Source organism: Patella vulgata, chromosome 1 (assembly GCF_932274485.2).
Source record: "Patella vulgata chromosome 1, xgPatVulg1.2, whole genome shotgun sequence".
Lineage (NCBI taxonomy): Eukaryota > Metazoa > Mollusca > Gastropoda > Patellidae > Patella > Patella vulgata.
The window spans coordinates 42,457,215-42,480,721 of NC_065879.2; the positions used below are offsets into that span (position 1 = coordinate 42,457,215).

Consider the following 23,507-nt stretch of genomic DNA (forward strand, 5'->3'; position numbering starts at 1 on the left):
AGTTTATAACCCAAAGATCTCCGTTCCTTCCAGAGTTGAGACCCTTGTTTCAGTTTGTAGAACCTTGTAAACCCTCAAACGACAAAATTTATAATCTGATATGTATGGAACTGTCTTGTAAAGGCCCCCAATTACCTACAAAGGAATAAATATGCGACAACCCTTGTCGACCGCTCGGACAATTTAGCTGCTGTGGGCGTATGTTTTGTTGCCTGGCAACCTATCTTTACTCATAAAAGTGTTTTATTTCTTAATACATGTACCCATAACATAGTGCACAGTTTTCTTTACTGCACATACATACATAATGCTGTTGTCCTTACTACCAGGGTTCACATTGTCTGTTGCCAAAGTCGCAATTTGGGATAAAAATATGAAAATGGTGATTAGAATTTGATTTTTGCAATAATTTTGGCAATAACGTTTTGCAGTACACTCTACAGACTACATTTATCATCTGATTGTTTTGAAATTGATATATGTTGTTTGCATTAGTGAGATGAAGAAGCCTCTTTAATTTCAATGATTTCCGTTAATTTCTTCTGGAGTTATGGCCCTTGTTTCACTTTGTTGTACCTTGTGAACGCTCTAACGACAAAAGTTATTAAACATGCATTATGCAAGAGCAAAATCTTACAAGTCTTTCCTTAGGCCTTAAATGTTATCTAAATTAGCAATTAGACATTAATTAACTTATCCAGACCATAATAAACTCTGGATGTCTAGACTAGCCTTCGATGTTGGCTGGATTAGATTCCTATATGCCGCTAACGGCCATTGATAATTAAATAAAAAAAAAGTGGATAATCGAGACTATGCTGTTTATATTAATGATTTTAGTAATGATGACCAAGACTATGCAAAAATTTCACCCGCTTCTTTCTCGGCTCATAGTGGATCAATTTGACTGAAGTTATCAACCGATCTGTATGAAATTTATATGCAACATTTAAATTAGTAAAACAAAGAATCCTATTGAATTTCAGCAATTTCCGTTAATTACATCTAGAGTTATGGCCCTTGTTTCACTTTGTTGAATCTTGTGAACGCTCTAATGACAACAGTTATCATCTGATCTGTTTAAAATTTATATGCATCATTTAAATTAGTGAAACGAAGAAGCCTATTGAATTTCAGCAATTTCCATTAATTACGCTGAGTTATGGCCCTTGTTCCACTTTGTTGTACCTTGTGAATGTCTGACGACAAAAGTTATTATCCGATCTGTATGAAATTTATAACAAGCATCATTTCCATTCATTACTTCTAGAGTTATGACGTTTCACTTTGTTGCACATTGTGAATGCTCTAACATATAAAGTTATCTGCCGAGCTGTATGAAATTTATATGTGTCATTTAAATATGTGTCATTTATGGCCCTTGTTCCACTTTGTTGTACCTTGTGAATGTCTGACGACAAAAGTTATTATCCGATCTGTATGAAATTTATATGCATGGTTTAAATTAGTAAAACGAACAAGCCTATTGAGTTTCAGAAAATTTCCGTTAATTACGGCGTGACTTATGGCCCTTGTTTCACTTTGTTGCACCTTGTGAACGCTCTAACGACAAAAAGTATCAAACGATCTGTATGAAATTTATATGCATCATTTAAATTAGTAAAACAAAGAAACCTATTGAATTTCAGCTATTTCCGTTAATTACGCCGTGAGTTATGGCCCTTGTTTCACTTTGTTGTACCTTGTGAATGCTCTGACGACAAAAATTATTATCCGATCTGTATGAAATTTATATGTATGGTTTAAATTAGTAAAACGAACAAGCCTATTGAGTTTCAGCAAATTTCCTTTAATTACATCTAGAGTTATGGCCTTTGTTTCACTTTGTTGAATCTTGTGAACGCACGAACGACAAAAGTTATCACCCAATCTGTATGAAATTCATATGCATCATTTAAATTAGTGAAATGAAGAATGTAAGCAATTTCCGCCAATTACTTCTAGAGTTATGGCCCTTGTTTTACTTTGTTGAACCTGTATGGAATTTATATGCATTATTTGAATTAGTAAAACGAAAAAGCCTGTCGAATTTCAACAATTTCTCTGGATTACTTCCATTGTTATGGCCCTTATTTTAGTTTTTATACGTTTTAGTTTTTAGTTTTTAGTTTGAAATGTGGCCGTATATTGTTGTCGCCCCCGTCCGCCCGTCCGTCTATAGGCTAAAGTTAATATCCGATTGACTTGAAATATATACACAGTGTTAAGGGTCATGGGACGAAGAGGCCTATTGATTTTCAGCGATTTTCAATAATTACTGTCGGAGTTATGGCCCTTGATCACTTCAAAAAATCTTGTGGACGCTCTAGAGGTCATGAGACAAAGAAGCCTATTGATTTTCAACGATTTTCAATAATTACTGTCAGAGTTTTGGCCCTTGATTACTTCAAAAAATCTTGTGGACGCTCTAGAGGTCAAAGTTAATATTCGATTGACTTTAAATTTATACACATTGTATAAGGTCATGAGACGAAGAAGCCTATTGATTTTCAGAGATTTCCGATAATTACTGCCAGAGTTATGGCCCTTGATCACTTTGAAAAATCTCGTGAACGCTCTAGAGGCTAAAGTTAATATCCGATTGACTTTAAATGTATACACAGTGTTTAAGGTCATGAGACGAAGAAGCCTATTGATTTTCAGCGATTTCCGATAATTACTGACAGAGTTATGGCCCTGGATCAGTTTGAAAAATCTTGTGGACGCTCTAGAGGCTAAAGTTAATATCCGATTGGCTTTAAATTGATACACAGTGTTTAAGGTCATGAGACGAAGAAGCCTATTGATTTTCAGCGATTTCTGATAATTTTTGCCAGAGTTATGGCCCTTGATCACTTTGAAAATTCTTGTGGACGCTCTAGAGGCTAAAGTTAATATCCGATTGACTTTAAATTTATTTACAGTGTTGAAGACCATGAGACGAAGAAGCCTAGTGATTTTCAGCGATTTCCGATGATTTTTGCCAGAGTTATGGCCCTTGATCACTTTGAAAAATCTTGTGGACGCTCTAGAGGCTAAAGTTAATATCCGATTGACTTTAAATTTATACACAGTGTTTAAGGTCATGAGACAAAGAATCATATTGATTTTCAACGATTTCCGATAATTACTGCCAAAGTTATGGCCCTTGATCACTTTGAAAAATCTTGTGACGCTCTAGAGGCTAAATTTATCATCCGATTGACTTCAGATTGGTACACAGAGTTTAAGGTCTTGAGACGAATAAGTAATGATTTTCAATGAATTTTTATGACTTGTACAGCTAAATCCATGATGTTAAAAGTTTCATATACTAAACGTTAGCATGGGGCAGAACTTTATAAAAACCAAACAAATTCTAATGGTTTTCTGATAATTACTTAATGAGTTGTTACTCTTAATCAGATTTTAATGTATTATAAATGTTTCATTACCGAAAAAAGTAAAAATATGCAACAACTCTTGTTGACTGCCCGGACGATTTAGCTGCTGTGGGCGTATGTTTCGTTGCCTGGCAACCTATCTTTTGTATTATCGATGCATCGGCAAAAAATACTAATAATTAGCTTCATGTGTCCGAGGAGTGTCAGGACTCCGAGGACTCCGAGGAGTTCACAAGTTCGTCCATTAGAATAAAAGAAACACCTTTTCAATATGTTTTTATAATTAAAAAAAACCCAATATATATGTAACGGAACAATTCAATGAATCCCGCACAAACTATTATTAGGCTTGACCTGTTTACCCTACGCTTCCGTTATGTTTGTCTCCATTTTCCAGTGACTACAAAGACTGCGTTTGCTGGTTACGTCCCCTGGCTATCGTGTCCTTTAACCCCAAGGTCAATTTCACGGTTCATTTAAATGACCAAACGAACTGTCAGAAGGATAATATTTCGCGGCCGGTTCTTAACGCTAGTTTTAAAACGATTCAGTCTTATTTTCTGCCACGAGCAATAGAGAATTCATAAACCCCTATAGACAGGCTTTGATACGATCCGTATAAATAATGAAAACGCTGTCTCTTGTAATCACCCACCCCTCACGCCTTCACAACAAATTTGAACAATGGCTAACGCGTGTCAATTGAAGTGAATCGGACGATACTAATGTCATAATAAATAACAGAAGAATATTTTGGAAATAAATTTATTCAAATAAATCGACATTTCTATAATAGGCCTATTGATAATGTTAGGGAAATTTATGTTTCTATCAGAAATACTAATGTTTTTTCTGTAATTTTTGATTAACAAAATGCCGGCAAATTCCCGATGCATCGATACGAGAATCGATGTTTGCGTCCGATGCATCGATGCGTAAAATTTTTACTTGATATCAGCACTAAATATGAGCAGTTGCTGAGAAATGAGCAATTTTGCATGAGTCACTTTTCACATTATTTTGCCTGTAAAAATGTCAATTATGATTTGATCTTCATAAAAATAACACCATTTGATGCTTAAAGCAAATGTGCATTATATCAATTTAAGCAGAAGTGACACCTGAAGTGACACCATATTCTCCAAAACTGTATTTTTAAACTTCAAAAGAGATATTTTATTCAAATGAATCCTTTTTGTTATGCGTTTAAAAGTATGATATTTAATTTCATTCATCACAAAGAATGAACCCGTACGATCATATAGATATCACAAAATGGTTTCTAAGTCGTTCAGTTGCGTAGAAATAGACGATTATCAGCAAGTCACTTTTAACGTTTTTTGGTTCATGAAATTGTTAATTATTATTTGATTTTTATAAAAGTTTCACCATTTGATGCCTAATGCCATTTGTGATTTCATAAAAACAATTTCAAAAATTTATTTTTACTGGAAATAACAACATTTTGACTAAAACTGTATTTTTAGCCTTCAAAATAAATATATATATGTTATTCAATATTCTTTAAAATTATGATATTTAACTGCATCCAACATATAGAATGATTTAACACGATTTCAAAATATTGCTTCTAACCTCTTCCGTTACCGGGAAATAAGGGTCACTTTTTAAAAAAAAATTTCGCATTTTAATTTCCCATTAGAAAGTCTCATCAGATAAATTTGCGGTAAATTAGTAACAAATTTTGTCAGGATCACTTTTTCAACATATGTAGTAACACATGGTAACAAATATATTATTAATGGAATTGATATTGCTGGATTTGGTTGATTCTGCGTCCATTTTATAACACGTGTACAATGCTTATGTGGAAATCTGTTGGAACGGTTTCATTGGTATCAGAAGTGACATAAGTTCAAGGGTAACATGGCGTCGGAAGTGACATAAGTTCAAGGGTAAAGTGGCAATGGTGAAACCTGTCATTACTGCATCACAGTTCTAGTTATTATTATCTTTTAAATGCTCCATTGACTTGTACCGGATAATCTTACGTTATTTTCACAAATATGACTTCTCTACACCAATCATGGTCTCTTAGTCAGTTCCTCTTGTGCAAGCATATTCACTGCCCAATCTAGCTCTCTTTATTATCATGCTTTCTTTGTAGATAGTTCATTACCACCCTACCCTTATGGCTTCTCACCAGGGATCTTAATCGGGTGTTTTTTGTCAGCTTTAGCCGCTTGAAGTTCAATCAAGCCGATTGGTAAAACAATGAACAAGCCACTATGGTATCATAAATCAATCTACTTTTAGCTAAATTACAATGAGTTAATTATTACTTGTTAACCCTTAACCGGTCTACGTCATTGGCAAAACAATGAACCGGCCACTATGGTATCATAAATCAATCTACTTTTAGCAAATTACAATGAGTTAATTATTACTTGTTAACCCTTAACCGGTCTACGTCATTGGTAAAACAATGAACCGGCCACTATGGTATCATAAATCAATCTACTTTTGACTAAATTACAACGGGTTACTTATTACTTGTTAATCCTACGTCTACGTCATTTTGACGTCATGGCGTCAAGTGGTCAGGCTAAATAAAGGCTAAAGTGAAATATTTTGTATGCCTATTTCAAACTACTACTGCCAGATAATTATAAGTATAAGTGATAGATTCTTGACACCAATAAAAAAGTTGAAGGGGATAAGTTGATATGTTTTCAATGACTGTGGTTTGAGACGGGGTTGCAATTCAATTCGTATCACATTTATTTTTACTACAAATTAAAAATAAGACTTTTAATATATAGATAAGAAGCGAAAGTTTGAAAGGAATGTACCAAATCAATGAGGCATAATTATAGCTGACTTCTTGTTAGCCTGCGTGTACTCTTGTACTGTAACTGGTAGGCCTGCGTAACTCCGAGGCCGAACAGTGATCCAATGGAGCTGCAATTCAACTGGGGTGATGTTAGCTGCGATGTTTATCAATTTCTATAATTTTTCTGTAAATGCAAGGGACAAAAGAGCGTAGCCTATAATACCGACATCCAAACTCTAATTTTAACCACAACTAAACATAATATCAAGGCAGTATATATCGAACTTTCAATCAAATTGACTGACATGCGGCCTCGCTCAACAGCGGCCTCGCTTCGTACAATCTATCATTTAGCCTCGATCTAAAATTATTTCCGGGAGTATGACGTCAACATAACGGTTAATCTCCGCTTACGACGCTATTTAAAAATTTAATCAATCAACGAAATCCTGTTTAAATCCAAGTCGAATCCAAGCCATCTGTGGGTCTACAGAGTTGATTTTGTGCTTGTTGTGTAAATAAAGATCTAATTTATAATTTCTATGACATCTGAAGCCTAAATAAAGACTTGCAATTATCAGAGTTAGCTCTTGCATAATGTATTTTTAATCAACTGGCTGATAATCCGGATCGCGTCAACGAGTAATACTAATCAGTTGTCTTGGATTAATAATATAAAGCCCACCTCAAGTCGTTATTTACTTCTAATGATTAATCCAAGTGGTGATAAGGCTATTTGATGTTTCGTTTCGTCTTAAAAAATGGTAATACATGTGTAATCAAACTGGTCGACCGGTCCTTTTGAAGAGAATTAAATATTTTGATAGTTGAATTCCATTTACTGTATAATTCCGTTTACTGTATACAGCATGTTTATATACAAGTATGCATATCGCATATCATTATTTCAAATTATATTATCACCACTGGTCGGAAATGCAAGAACAAGTTGAATAGCGACGATTTTAATATTTTTGAGCAAGAAAACAGTTCGCCATTTGTATCATATTACCGTCGGGACGAGTATAATTGTAGGTATCTCTTACAAACATAATTGAAATTTATATCATTTTATCAGCGATTCGGATTCTGATACATTTACGGTACCCGAAAATAACAATAGGCCTATTGTACATGCATCACATATATTTATAGACAATTGGCAATCCTTGGATAAGATTTGACATGTAAATACTGAAAATATATTGTGCAGTATGGTGTTCAAATAGACTAAAGTCACCACAAATAAAATCTGATCTTAGTAAATCAAAACTGATCTGATGTATTATGTAAAGACAGATTTTTTAAGTTGTTGTATAATGTATTGTATATATCGGTAATAGTCTTTTTTATCACACATTTTTGGCAGATAAAATATTCCAGTTGGCAGAAAAAATATGTACATTTACTTTTTTTTATATTAAAATTATCATCCATTTTGGCAGAAAAAAATTGAAAGCCAGTGTGAGCCCTGCTTACTACCCATAAGAATGTTGTTTTTTTCCACAACTAAGTGCTATATTTCTTGCTACCAACAACATAGGCCAACATGTAGTTCACAGTATTCTTTACGGCCTCCGCCTCCATTAGCTCAGTCAGTGCAGAAAAGTAGGACATTTAAAAACCCAATTTCATAATTCTTTACAGACCATACAAGTACTTCTTATTAATATTACCCATACTAATTATCATTACCTGTAAAGGTGCTGTATTTCTTACTACCCATGAGATACATGTAGGATTACATGACATTTCTCTCTCTCAACATGCCAGTCTCAAAAATGTGTTCCAGCTTTTTAGGCTCGGGTAAGGTGATCTTTCGAACTGAACCAAAACCATGTGTACAGTGTTCCTTACTACCCATACAGAACATAATACTGTATTCCTTAATGCGGATAGTGAAGTCCTGTATTTCTTACTATCGATATTGATTATTCCTTTCCACCCATAACATTAACATGTACTGCTGTATTTCTTACTACCAATAAAGTTTGTTATTCCCCACTACCCCAATCTCATGTTGTTTCACCAATGTAAATGTACATGCAATGTACATAAAAACAAACAAAAGTACAGATGAAATTGTCAACTTCGTGTCTGTGAAACATTACAATATAACAGCTGTAAGGTGGTGTAATTATAAGCATACCCTGCTGATCCGTTATTCAAGCAGTATTTATTTTTATCTTTACTTTGCATGAAATTTTTATGCAGTGAAGATGAAAGTTGTAGATTCGTTAACGCAACCTTGATATTGATAATTCAATATTTTACACAACTCTCTGTTACTTCTGCTTCAAGTCACATTAGATTATCTACAAATGGAAAATAATGATGACACACGAAAAGCTTTTAGTTTAACCATCATGGACAGTATTTAATAATTGATATTTTTTTCTTCTGCTTTTTTCAGATGCACACAGGGCATTGGAGTTATTGGAGGATTATCACACACGACTAACCAAATCACAAGATAAACCGCTTAAAAATGCCATAGAACGAGTGATCCGAATCTTCAAAAGTAAATTATTCCAAGCATTATTAGGTAAGTGCATTATAATTTATAATTTATCATAAGATTGCATTATGCTCTTTTTAAGGAACCTGTTTCAAGCATTATTAGATACATGTAAATGCTTTATAAGAGTTCATTATGCTTTTTAAACTAATCTGTTTGAAGCTGTAATATGAACGTGCATTAATTTATAATAAAGCTGCATCATTTCAAACATTATTAGCAATGTGCATCATTCAGTTTTTGAATTTATGACTGAGAACACTAAAGTGCTATAAAATATGAAATAATCATAGAATAATGGTGGATCAATTTTATGAAGCAGAACTTGAGTTGGTAGACTATGTAATATTAATTTAATTTAATGTAATGCTTTAGCCTAATGCATCCTTGGTGGTCTACAATAGCTTCATGTTTTCAATCTATATCCAAGATATTTGAGCATAGTTATTAACACAAGCTTTTTGTTTCTTTTCTTGGTACATACTTGAGGGCACTATCACACTGAAAAATTGCCCTTTTCATTGAAACCTTGTAATCACTCCAATTTATTTAGAGATTATATTTGGAATTGGTTTATAATGTCTGTTTGCCTTGTTATGAAATATGTTCTTATTAACCCTGTCCATTTGTCTGACCAATTCTTTGTAGACAACACAGTGACTAAAGTTATCATCCAATTCAACTATTTCTGATAATTACGTTTTGAGTTATTGCCCTTGATCGCTTTGAAATATATTGCTTATGCCCTGGCATTGTTGTTACCATGTGTTTGACTTGAAATACAGTGTCAGTGTTTATATGTATGTGAAATGAAGAAGGGTACCGTATTTATTTCAGAATTTCCAATAATTACTTTCAAAGTTATTGTCCCTGATTATCTTATTATTAATGCTACTGGAGAATCCTTTCAAATTTTAATGATTTCCAATAATTACTTTCAGTGTTATTGGCTTTGGTTATATTATTGTTTTAGCAGTGAAGAATTCTGATTTTAATTTTGATTTCTAATAACTACTGCATGGGTTGTTGATCTTGATAACCTTTTACTACTTTTAGTGTCTTGTAATATACCAAGTAATCTATAAATGAACATTAAGGTAACAATCTTTATGAACTTCGCGATTGATTTGCAGCAGTGGGTGTATGCTTCGTTGTCTGGCAACCTGTCTTTTCCAAACCTGCTGCGATTAATCAGCTAGTCATAAAAGGATAGAATCTTTCGAAATTATTGAAAAATAAAATAAATTGTAATGATGTTTGACCAATCATCTATATTTATTGAGAATATTTGCACTCTTGGTATACGCCCACATGGAAATGTGGATGTATATTTCTGTCACCCCCGTCCGTCTGTCATCCACAATTTCTTGTGAATGCTCTATTGCCAAAATTTATCATCCAGTTGTTTTAAAATTGATAGATGTTGTTTACATTAGTGAGATGAGGAATCCTATTTAATTTCAATATTATCCATTTATTACATCGAGAGTTATGGCCCTCTTTTTCACTTTGCTGAACTTTGTTAACGCTCCAACGCCAAAAGTTATCATCCGATCTTTGTGAAATTTATATGCATTATTTAGATTAGTGAAATGATGAATCCTATTGAATTTCAGCAATTTCTATTTATTACTTCTAGAGTTATGGCCCTTGTTTCACTTTGTTGAACCTTGTGAACACTCTAACAACAAAAGTTATTCAATCTGTATGGAATTTATAACAAGCATCATTTCCATTCATTACTTCTAGAGTTATGACGTTTCACTTTGTTGCACATTGTGAATGCTCTAACATATAAAGTTATCTGCCGATCTGTATGAAATTTATATGTGTCATTTAAATTAGTAAAAAGAAGAATCCTATAGATTTTCAACGATTTCCGTTTATTACGTCTAGAGTTATGGCCCTTTTTTCCCTTGCCTTTTGAAGAAAGCAGGGGACTATTAAAATGGGTTCGTCCGTCCGTCCGTCCGTCCGTCACACTTTTTGGGACATGATAACTTTCCTTCCAAATAGCTAGAATTTTCAAACTTGGTGTAGATGTTTATTATGTCAATGCCTTGATGGAGTTCGAAGATGAGCATTTTCTGCTTAGGTAAGCAGAGATAAGCAATTTGATTGGTTGATGCTTTGGGACACGATAACTTTAGTTCTAATTAAGTGAGAGTGATGAAACTTGGTGTTTAGTTTCATTACATCAATACCTTGACTAAGTTCGATAATGAGCATTTTCTGCTCAGGGTAAGCAGAGCCATAAGCAATTTGATTGGTCGAGACCTTGGAATACAATAACTCTCCTTCTAATTGAGCTAGAATCTTCAAACTTGGCATATGTGTCTATTAGGTGAATGCCTTGATGGAGTTCGCAGATGAGAATTTTCGGCTTGGGGTAAGCAGAGTAACCAATTTGATTGGTTGACACAATAACTTTATTTCTAATTAAGTGAGAGTGAGGACACTTGGTGTATAGCTTTATTACATCAATACCTTGACTAAGTTCGATAATGAATATTTTCTGCTGAGGGTAAGCAGAGCAATAAGCAATCTGATTGGTCGAGACTTTGGACCACAATAACTCTCCTTCTAATTGAGGTAGAATGTTTAAACTTGGTGTAGGCGTTCATTAGGTGAATGCCTGATGGAGTTCTATGATGAACATTGTCTCCTTGAGATAAGCAGAAATAAGCAATCTGATTGGTTGTTGCTTTGAAGCACGATAACTTTGGTTATAATGAAGTGAGAGCGATGGAACTCCGAATATAGATTCATTATATCATTACCTTGACTAATTTCGATGGTGATGAAAGTGATGAAACTGAGTGTATAGTTTGATTGCTTGATACTTTTGAAAAAAAAATAAATGTGCAATTAATTAATTTTAATGTGTGTCATCTATTTATTTTGGGATTTCGGCGGGGGACATCAGCCTTACTGTTGGCTTGTTATCATGCACTGGGGTAATGGTCAAGATTTATTCAATACATTTTGCAAAGTATCACAGCGTAAGAATATAGTCCGTGTTGACACCAACAATTCAATGTTTTGGCACGTGGTGATTTATAATGTATGGTACTGTGTTTTTTGGATTGTTAATTTAGATTATCTGAATCTGCGAGTAATGAAGTACTGTGTAAAAGCTCATCATATATAATTTAAAATTTGGATTTGATAGCGGCCAATGAATAATGGATTACATCTACTTGCCATGATGTGGAAGTTATAGACGTAAGACCAAATGATCAGGCCTTCACGTGAAAGGAGCACAATCGCTCTCGTTCTCCTGCACACACCTAGATCCAGAGAAACAGACATTAATATAATTTTCCGTCAGGATCTCAAATGCTTTCTTATTCCCCATAACACGTGGCATGCATCGGTTGGAATTAGGGAAATAAACCAGCATTGCTAGATTTAGTTTTACTCGCGCAAAAAGTTCGTGAAACTTTCCATAGAAATGTACAATTCTTTAATGAAAATTTAAACCATCTAAGGCCGTATATCTATTTGTTTACCTAGTTAACTTGGTTCATTTGAACCATTTTTTAATTCAGTAATCATAATCTGAAATTTGATCCTTAAATGTAGCATTGCTAGGATACAGCCCAAGTTTGTTTTGTCTGATTGATACATTTTTAGAGGAATTTCTACCCATTTTCAAACTATCTTCTGTAATTCTTCAAGATCTTAGCCTTGCCATTTGACACATACATGTGGTCGCAGTTTGTCATGTTTTCCTAATTTAGAAGAATTGTGACCCTTCTCCGGCTCCTTTTAATACTACCACACGTGCTTCAAGATATTTGACTCAAATTTGATGGGTATGTTGTACCTTATTCTGTTCAGTCATGATGTTGGTATTAGTTTATTGCCTTAAAGATTTTATGGAGACTGCCAGTAGATAGAGATTTACAATACATGTCAGCTTATAGCAATAGTTGAAAATGCAGAAGAGATTGCAAAGTGATGTATTTAAGGTCCAATGCTCAACAGACACTTCATTAATCAAACACTCTTTTTGGGGCATTTAACTATGAGAAAATGATTACAACTTCAATGAGGTTAGATTTCTGTTTCAAAGAATAACTTTTTGACTTAAACAAACTGCAGCTCTAACTATGGCAAAAAATCAAATCAACACATTTAATTCAATTAACAATTTTCCTTTTTGTCCAGATCAAAGAGATCATATCATTTGAACTGAGTTACATTTTAATCAAAATGATAATATTAATACCAGTACTTGATTATTGATAAAATCTTTGGTAAATAATTATATAGTTTTACATAGTTTTCCTAATTTTATTAACATCTAAAATTTAATATTACATTATTTTGATAAACATGTTTTCACTCGAGTTTTGGTAACTTGCATGGATTTTTTTTTTCACACCAGGTTTATACAGTATTAAAATGGGTTCGTCCGTCTGTCTGTCCGTCACACTTATTGGGACCCAATAAGCCTCTTTCTAATTGAGCTAGAATGTTTAAACTTGGTGTACATGTACAGTTCCTCCCAAAGTTTTGCGACTGAAATCGCGGCAACGCGGCGAAAAAAAACCTCTTAGATTTCGCGGTGAAATTTCTCTTGATTCTGCAGGGATTTTTCTCTAAGATTCGCTTGGAATCCACCGTGTTTCGCTAGGAATTACCCATGTTTCTCTAGGAATTCACCGTGTTTTGCTAAGAATACACCATCTTTCGCTAAGAATACATCGTGTTTTGCCATGCTTCCCGCCAGGAATTCGCGAGCCTACCTTAAGTTAGGGTCGAACTAATATTGTCTACAATAAATTGAAGGAGTTGTAATATAGTAGTGCTGCCGTGAAAACGTGTACATATATAATGTACAGGCTCGTTTGAATAACAACAAAATGAGTAATCCCGCGAAAACGTTTACCGGCATTCTGTATCGGTTATAATTTTGTTTCCAACACACTGTACATGCATTAGGTAGGGCCAAAATGTATGCAAACTATGAACAACTTACAATTTTTTAAACATCAATTCATCTTCGTCTATAACTTAGATGTAATCCATCAATTATTGGCTGCTATCAAATCCAAACTTTAAATTATATACGATGAGCTTTTTCACATTACTTCATTACTCGCAGCTTCAGTTAATCTAAATCAATATAGCACAGTGTCATAAATCACTCCATGGTGCGCTTAACGGTAAGTCACGTGGTCAAAAATGCGGGAAAAGATTGGGACTATATTCTTACGCTGCGTTATTCGGCAAAAAGTATTTAGCAAATCTTGACTGTCACCGGTATATGATAATAATGTATTACAACGCATTAAAACGATAAGGATGGGAGAGGTACACTGTGAAGGTCACAAAAGTGACAGCGTCATGTATTTGTTATTTTACAAATTATGTATACATATAATACCGTACATTTCCATGCATTCAACCAAGGAATATTCTTACGGGATTTTGCTCAGGGTAAGCAGAGTGATAAGCAATTTGATTGGTCAAGACTTTGGAATTGAGGTAAAAAAATGTTCAAACTTGGTGTAGGCGTATATTAGGTGAATGCCTTGATGATAAACATTGTCTGCTTACAGTAAGCAGAGATAAGCAATCTGATTGGTTGATGCTTTTGGGCATGGTCACTTTGGTTTTAATTAAGTGAGAGTGACGAAACTCCGAGTATAGATTCATTATATCATTACCTTGACTAAGTTCGATGATGAGAATTTTCTGCTAAGGCTAAGGAGCGATAAGCAATTTGACTGGCCGAGACTTTGGAACTCAATAACTCTCTAATTGAGCTAGAATGTTCAAACTTGGTGTAGGCGTTCATTAGGTGAATGCCTTGATGGAGTTCGATGATAAACATTGTCTGCTTTCTGTAAGCAGAGATAAGCAATCTGATGGGTTGATGCTTTGGGGCACGATAATTTTGGTTATAATTAAGTGAGATTGATGAAACTGAGTATAGATTCATTATATCATTACCTGACTAAGTTCAATGATGAGAATTTTTATACGCCCACATTTTCATGTGGACGTATTATGCCGTCGCCCCTGTCCGTGTTTGTGGACATATAGGTTTATTTCCAAAAGATCTCGGTCCCTTTCGATATTGGCATGTATCGGATCGAAACTTCATGGATTATGGCCCCTGTTTGTACGAAAAATCACATTTTTAGCTTGTGGACACTATAGAGGTCACAATTTTTATCCGATTTTGTTGAAACTTGAAATCTAAGTTGATAATCCAAAGATCTCGGTTCCTTTCGATATTCGCGCATATCGGACCGTAACTTCCTGAATTATGGCCCCTGATTGTACCAAAAATCGTGTTTTTAGCTTGTGGACCCTATAGAGGTCATAATTTTTATCCGATTTAAAAAACCGTTCAATTATATCACCGTTACACCCTAAGAATGGCAGAGTTTGAATTTCGTGAAAATCGGCCCGAAATTGACAGACAAAATGGCCGTCGTTCGTTCTCAAATAGCTTAAAAATATGGTATATCAATGTTGTGGACACTATGGAGGTCACAATTTTTATCCGATTTTCTTGAAACTTGAAATCTAAGTTGATAATCCAAAGATCTTGGTTCCTTTCGATATTCGCGCATATCGGACCGTAACTTCCTGAATTATGGCCCCTGATTGTACCAAAAATCGTGTTGTTAGCTTGTGGACCCTATAGAGGTCATAATTTTTATCCGATTTAAAAAAACGTTCAATTATATCACCGTTACACCCTAAGGATGGTTGAGTTCGAATTTCGTGAAAATCGGCCCGAAATTGACAGACAAAATGGCCGCCGTTCGTTCTCAAATAGCGTAAAAATATGGTATATCAAGGTTGTGGACACTGTAGAGGTCACAATTTTTATCCGATTTTGTTGAAACTTGAAATCTAAGTTGATAATCCAAAGATCTCGGTTCCTTTCGATATTCGAGCATATCGGACCGTAACTTCCTGAATTATGGCCCCTGATTGTACCAATTTTTATCCGATTTAAAAAAACATATTATTATATCACCGTTACACCCTAAGGATGGCTGAGTTCGAATTTCGTGAAAATCAGCCCAAAATTGACAGACAAAATGGCCGCCGTTCGTTCTCAAATACCGTAAAAATATGGTACATGTATATCAAGGTTGTGGACACTATAGAGGTCACAATTTTTATCCGATTTTGTTGAAACTTGAAATGTAAGTTTATAACCCAAAGATTTCGGTTCCTTTCGATATTCGCGCATACCGGCCCTTAACTTCCTGAATTATGGCCCCTGATTGTACCAAAAATCACGTTTTTAGCTTGTGGACCCTACAGAGGTTATAATTTTTATCCGATTTAAAAAAACGTTTTAGTATATCACCTTTACACCCTAAGGACGACTGAGTTCGAATTTCGTGAAAATCGGCCCAAAATTGACAGACAAAATGGCTGCTGTTCGTTCTCAAATAGCGTAAAAATTGGTATATCAAGGTTGTGGACACTATAGGGGTCACAATTTTTATCCGATTTTGTTGAAACTTGAAATGTAAGTTTATAACCAAAAGATTTCGGTTCCTTTCGATATTCGCGCATACCGGACCTTAACTTCCCGAATTATGGCCCCTGATTGTACGAAAAATCACGTTTTTAGCTTTTGGACCCTATAGAGGTTATAAATTTTATCCGATTTAAAAAAACGTTTTATTATATCACCGTTACACCCTAAAATTGACAGACAAAATGGCTGCCGTTCTTTCTCAAATAGGGTAAAGTATATCAAGGTTGTGGACCCTATAGAGGTCACAATTTTTATCCGATTTTGTTGAAACTTGAAATGTAAGTTTATAACCCAAAGATCTCGGTCCCTTTCGATATTACTTTGCGCATATCGAATTGTAATTTCCTGAATTATGGCCCTTGATTGTAGGAAAAATCACTTTCTTGTTAGCTTGTTCTCTATCCATCTCTCGAAAATGTGGGCGTATCCTGCCTGGCAGCCGCTGGTTTGCTTAGGCTAAGGAGCGATATGCAATTTGATTAGCCAAGACTTTGGAATATAACAACTCTGCTTTTAATTGAGTGAGATTGGTTAAACTTCATGTTGATGTTCATTAGGTGAATGTCTTGACTGATTAACATTTCCTGCTAAAGCCAAGCAGATCCATGCAATTTCTTTGACTTTGATTCGGATATAGAGTGATGAAACTTAGTGTATACTTGATAATCAGTTTGATTGCTCGATACTTTTGAAAAAGATAAATGTGCAATTAATTAATGTGTCATCTATTTATTTGAGGATTTCAGCAAGAAATATTAGCCTCACTGTTAGCTTGTTTTCAAATGTTTGGAGAAAACTTATTAAAAACTTCTTAGACTTAAAAATGATTACAAAAGTTAGACAGTATTGAGTTAGTGATGTCAATGCAAAAGTCTAAACTACGTGTACCATTATTATTGTTTTGAGAATATGTTACATTGCTGCTATCACCAGTTGTCACTGAATGTTCTTGAACAAAGTTTCATGTACCACATAATTGATGAGAATTTAATTAGTAGTGATATTATACAACCATAATGTTCATATTACAATTACTCTTCATCTTAGTTATAGCCTGATTTCTACTGTAATCCATCTCATTAATTGCTCGTCAATCATGTGCAACTGCTAAAACAAATTACCTCTTTGTATTTTGAATCATAATGTTGTTTTATGAAAATTGTCATTCAGTCATGATTGTAATATCAGTAGTGTAGTACAGGCCCATCATTATGCGAAGCAGCATTTGTCGTTATTATTATCATCATTATCTTCCCTGCCTTTCGAAGACTATTAAAATGGGTCTGTCAGTCCGTCCGTCTGTGTATTACTCTTAATCTAACTGATGGAGAGTGATGAAACTTGGTGTATAGTTTCACTTCCAGGTACTTCCCAGGTACTTCAAAACCTTGACTGAACATTTTCTGCTTAGACAAAGTGTAGATAATCATTTTGATTGCTCATACTAGACGATAGTTTTCAAAAAGATAAATGTGCAATTGATTAATATTATGTGGCATCAATTTGTTTTGGGATTGTATCGGGGGACATCAGCCTCACTGTTAGCTTGTTTAATATTATTATTAAAATTCTTTGTACCATTCCACAAAGAATGATCAAAATCGTGTGACAATCAACACAAGGTTAAAAACATACATGAATTTAAATAAAAGCTCAAGTAAAAAAATAGAAATATTTAAAGTATTATATAAAATAAAATTACACATATAATGAATCATAAGCTCTTTTAGATAGATGAGTTTTACTAAGTTTGATTCCATTAGGAACATTGAATCAACGAATACATGTATAACATTTTTATATAGCTAAGATGATGTGATCAAATGAAGATCAATTATCACATCTTGAAATGTCAGTCAATAGAGTAAGGCATCATTTGATTGAAGAAAAATTTCATTTGGTTGACGCCAGTATTGGTATTGAGAGGGGGTTGAATTTGAAATTACAGATGTAGATGAACAAACTCCGATGAGAAAATAATGGCTACGATTTTAGTCAAGACCTTAAAGACAGAGTAGAATGGAAATAGATTCAGATTAGAAACTGACATCTAATGATTTTTATTCCCTTAGTGGCTTTAGTTATCAATAAAACATGATTTGATAGTAAACGCACAGTTTATTAGTAAGAGGTTTAGTCAGCATACAATAATGAGAACATGGAGATATAATTGATGAATAGAAAGCAGGAGATGAGGGGTCAGATGTGACTCGTTTGTCATGAGTTACCAGTACATTAATATGTTACCCGACTTGTATTATTAAATTTAAAGAACTGTGATTGAGATTAATGGTACCAAGTTGATGTGTGGTCTTAGGATGTAGAAAGCCATTTATTCTAGCAAAGAAAACACTGTAATATAGTTATTAGTTACTTTGTGTATGTGATTTTGTATTTTGTTAGAATTTATTCATATTGTAAGTGGTCTTGTTCTTTGATCAGATTTATGATAGAGGTGATCAGATTTATGATAGCGGAGAGGATATTGCAACTGTTCTGACCAAATTCTCCCTGTCATTGTACATGCACACATAAGCATGCAGTGCTCAAAATTCACGACAGCCATGGAAATGACCGTCGATAGCTTTAACATCGACGGCGAAAAATTGCTGACGTAAATTTTGGAAAAAAAATCAATATAAATATGACAGCCATTGTCCGTAGAAATACCTTAAATTGCCGTCGATAGCACTCATATCGGAAGCCAAATTAAATGAAAAAGATCATATTGTGTGAGATGGGTGTTTGTCCCCAGCCTTTTGAAAAAAGCAGGGGACTATTAAAATGGGTTCATCTGTATGTCTGTCCGTCACACTTTTTGGGACACAATAACTCTCCTTCTAATTGAGCTAGAATGTTCCAATTTGGTGTAGGTGTTTATTAGGTCAATGCCTTAATGGAGATCGAAGATGAGCATTTTCTGCTTAGGGTAGCAGAGATAAGCAATTTGATTGGTTGATGCTTTGGGACATGATAACTTTAGTTCTAATTAAGTGAGAGTGATGAAATTTGGTGTATAGTTTTATTACCTCAATTTCTTGAGGCTTGACTTAAGTTCAATAATTTCGACTCGGGATAAGCAGAGCGATTAGTAATTTGATTGGTCGAGACTTTGGAACACAATAACTCTCATTCTAATTGAGCTAGAATGTTCACACTTGTAGTAGGTGTTTATTAGGTGAATACCTTGATGGAGTTCGAAGATGAGAATTTTCTGCTTAGAGTATGCAGAGATTGGTTGATGCTTTGGGACACGATAACTTTAGTTCTAATTAAGTGAGAGTGAGGACACTTGGTGTATAGTTTTATCACATCAATACCTTGACTAAGTTCGATAATGAGCATTTTCTGCTCAGGGTAAGCAGAGCGATAAGCAATTTGATTGGTCAAGACTTTGGAATTGGTGTAGGCGTTCATTAGGTGAATGCCTTGATGATAAACATTCTCTGCTTACGGTAAGCAGAGATAAGCAATCTGATTGGTTGATGCTTTTGGGCATGGTAACTTTGGTTTTAATTAAGTGAGAGTGACGAAACTCCGAGTATAAATTCATTATATCATTACCTTGACTAAGTTCGATGATGAGAATTTTCTGCTAAGGCTAAGGAGCGATAAGCAATTTGATTGGTCAAGACTTTGGAACATAACAACTCTGCTTTTAATTGAGGTAGAATGTTTAAACTTGATGTAGATGTTCATTAGGTGAATGTCTTGACTGAGTTCAGTGATTAAACATACATTATTGAAGAGCTAAATCTGCAAATTGCAGGTCTGTCTTTAGGCCTGAAATGTTATCTAAATTATTAATTAGACATTAATTAACTTATCCAGACCATAATCAACTCTCGATGTCATCGCTAGCCTGCGATACTTACTTGATTAGAACCTGGTCTGCTGCTACTGATTTATTAAAAAAATGGACAATCAAGACTTTGTTTTTTATCTTACCGTCTTTAGTAATGATGATCGAGGCTAGGTCCAAAATTCAATTGCTAAATTCTCGGTTCAGGGTGGATCAGTTTGACTGAAATTTTCAGCAAATTCCCTTTACATTATCTAGTTTTTAACTATTATAGTGAGAACTGTCAGCTCTTATCTAATCTTCCATAATGTATCTTTAACATTTCGAGCTACAGCTAAAAGCAGAGCTAAGCAATTTCATTGGTTGATGCTTTGGGACAAGATAACTTTGATTCTATCAGATAGAAAGTGATGAAACTTAGTGTATAATTGATAATCAGTTTGATTGCTTGATATTTTTGAAAAAAATAAATGTGCTATTAATTAATATGTGTCATCTATTTATTTTGGGATTTCGGCGGGGGACATCAGCCTTACTGTTGGCTTGTACTGTATAACTTGGTTAGCTCAATACCTCCCACGATAATTGTCTTTTAAAGCACGACTCTTCGTGTTCTGTTTCTACTCACACATGGTTATTCTACGATTAGCGTTACTAAAAACAGAATAAATTATCAAAGAAATTGTATGATTGGTAACCCAAAGTAGAAATCTCTTGAGACATGAGTAATCGAAGTGTCGGAGAAAAGATTCTATTTTGATGGCATTTTCTAGGGTTTATGATTATATTTTGAATGGGGGCCCAATTACAAGCCCAGACCCAATTTCACTGGCCCAAAAATTCAAAAGTACCCCTGTGAAAACACACACTGAAATTTCAGTGAGAGATTTGGTCAAAATATTATTGAAATTTCAGTGAGATCTCAGTGAAATTTCAATAAAATTTTGACCAAATTTCTCACTGAAATTTCAGTAAAATCTCACCGAAATTTCAGTAAAATCTCACTGAAATTTTACTGAAATCTCGCTACTATTTCAAAGTCTTTATTAACATGCATTCTGAAAAAAAACCTCCAAACAATTGCAATATTACTATTATCCCTCAAATTTCTGTATTCCGTCTTCTAAATTTTCTTTTTCTTCTAGTGTTGTCCTTTTCTTCGATGATAATAAAAATATATGGCCTGAAATGACACAATCAAAATAATATTAAATAAAGATAGGCATGTGCCATGCAGTGTTCTGTTAGAGCATTCAGCTCAGCAGTTTCAAAATTATCCTGTCAAAAACAAAGCATATATAGATTTTGGGATAAATGTGCATCGGCTGTCACCAGTGGCAGGCATTTACTTCTGAATACACAAGGTTATAACACTGATAATTTACTCTTAAAATATATTTTTAGTGGATCCGTAATATATATACACAGAACCGTTTTACCTTATTTTTTAAAAACTAAACATAGCCAGGTCACACAATTTGCATGACGAAATTAATTTACCAATACATAGCCCGATCTACTAGAATTTAAACAACTATACTCACCAGTCACCATGGCTGCTTTTGAAAATACGCCTTATCAGTACATCCATTTTATAATTAACTACTTCGAAATTTATCCATATAATCCAAAAATTTACGTGCACAAACAGTTCTATGACAAACACAAACGTATTATAAATTACTCGCCTATTTTCCAGGAATTTCAACATTTGATTAAAAATTTGGAAGCCTTTAGCGAAACGGTGAAAAGAACTTAGATTAATTAAGCCCGTTGATCTGTTTAAATAGCGACACCGGTTTATCAATTTAGTAATTTAACATGCACGCGAGGTCATTTTGTTTGCATGAGAGTTTCATATAATTTACAACCATTATAGGATTAAAAATTTCTTCGGTTGTTTTCCATTCCAAAATTTTTAAAAACAGTGCCTGTAACTCGACACCCTTGGAATCTCGGCATCATTGACATACATTGTTTACGCTAATCGGCAATGACCTCAAAATTTGAATTTAAAATGAGTTAGGTTTATTCTCTCTTTTCACAATAAAATAGGTTGATTTCAAAACATGATTATATTAATTGATCGTAAAATATTTATTTACGGGTGCCGTAATTGATGACCTCGTTTCCAAATATGGCTATTGAAACACGTGTGTTACGTTTGATAGCCATTCTATCATAATATTAATACAATGATTATCGGAGCATATCGGAAATAATTTTGATGTTGAGTCATTCATAAGTTTAGACATCATTTTAAACATGCACGTGTTCATGGATTACGCACGGTGATGGACGAATAAAATAAACGTCAATGAAATTGTCTACTTCAGGAAATAACGTGATTAATTAATGGAAATTAAAAACATTTCGTCTTCTGACACTATTAGGCTATAATTTCGAAGTGCTCTCTTTCACAAAGTACAAATCTTTATATGCAGTTATTAAAATATTTGCAACGAAAAAATGACATTTTTATGTTTTGTAATTTCAATGAAATTTCAATGAAATTTGCAATATAAATATTTCAGTGAAATTCCAGTAGACCAAAATATATTTTATTTCAGTGAATTTTCAGTAGACCAAAATTTTTGTTTATTTCAGTGAAATTTCAGTAATAGACCAAAATATATTTTTATTTCAGTGAGATTTCAGTGAAATTTGGTCATTTCAGTGTCATTTTCTCTGGGGAGTAATACAAATTTTGTTTTAAATTCTCTGTTCTCTTGAATACAAATATAATGGATTTTCATTTTTATTATCTCCTTACTGAAGTCTTAAGAGCTGACTTGTATAGAAAGTGAGATTCCATATCATTTCAGTCCCGCATCATTTCTGACTTGCGACATTTTGGATTTTCATTTTTATTATCTCCTTACTGAAGAGCTGACTTGTATAGAGAGTGAGATTCATGTCATTTAAGTCCCGCATCATTTCTGACTTACAACATTTCAGACTCAAAAAGATATGGCCTCGACGTTTCGGACTCGAGCAGGTGACATCTCGGATTGAAGTAGGTGACATTTCGGACTCGAGAATAAGTTGAAAGGAAAGGTTAAATACAATAAGTCAAAAATGATTTTAGAAAAATAACATGCGGGTAAAATTTGCTGCTCGCCATCAAGTACAACGCGTGGAGTCGTGGATCACGCACCGTATAGACCTCTTAAGGAACGGCAAAATTTCCAATGTTAAATGTTTATGAAAAGAATGTTTTAGTTCTTTATATAAGTGGCTGATGAATTTATTAGAAATAGGCCAATTCAAAATACGAAAGAAAATATTAATGTAAAACACGTGGCTCCACCAAACGATATCCAGCATTTAAATTAGTGAAACGAAGAAGCCTATTGAATTTCAGCACTTTCCGTTAATTACGCCGTGAGTTATGGCCCTTGTTTCACTTTGTTGTACCATGTAAATGCTCTAACGACAAAAGTTATTATCCCATCTGTATGAAATTTATATGTATCGTTTAAATTAGT

General features: G+C 34.0%; 1 protein-coding gene across 4 annotated transcripts in view; it reads left to right on the plus strand.

Annotated features, from left to right (window-relative positions):
- The window catches only part of LOC126820647 (disks large homolog 1), a 358,192-nt gene that overhangs the window by 24,586 nt on the left and 310,099 nt on the right, over window positions 1–23,507 (plus strand). For all 4 annotated transcript variants that reach the window (XM_050548725.2, XM_050548744.2, XM_050548735.2 and 1 more), the window contains exon 2: window positions 8,591–8,722. In XM_050548725.2, coding sequence (XP_050404682.1) covers window positions 8,591–8,722 — 132 coding nt within the window. The remainder of the gene's footprint in view (window positions 1–8,590; window positions 8,723–23,507) is intronic.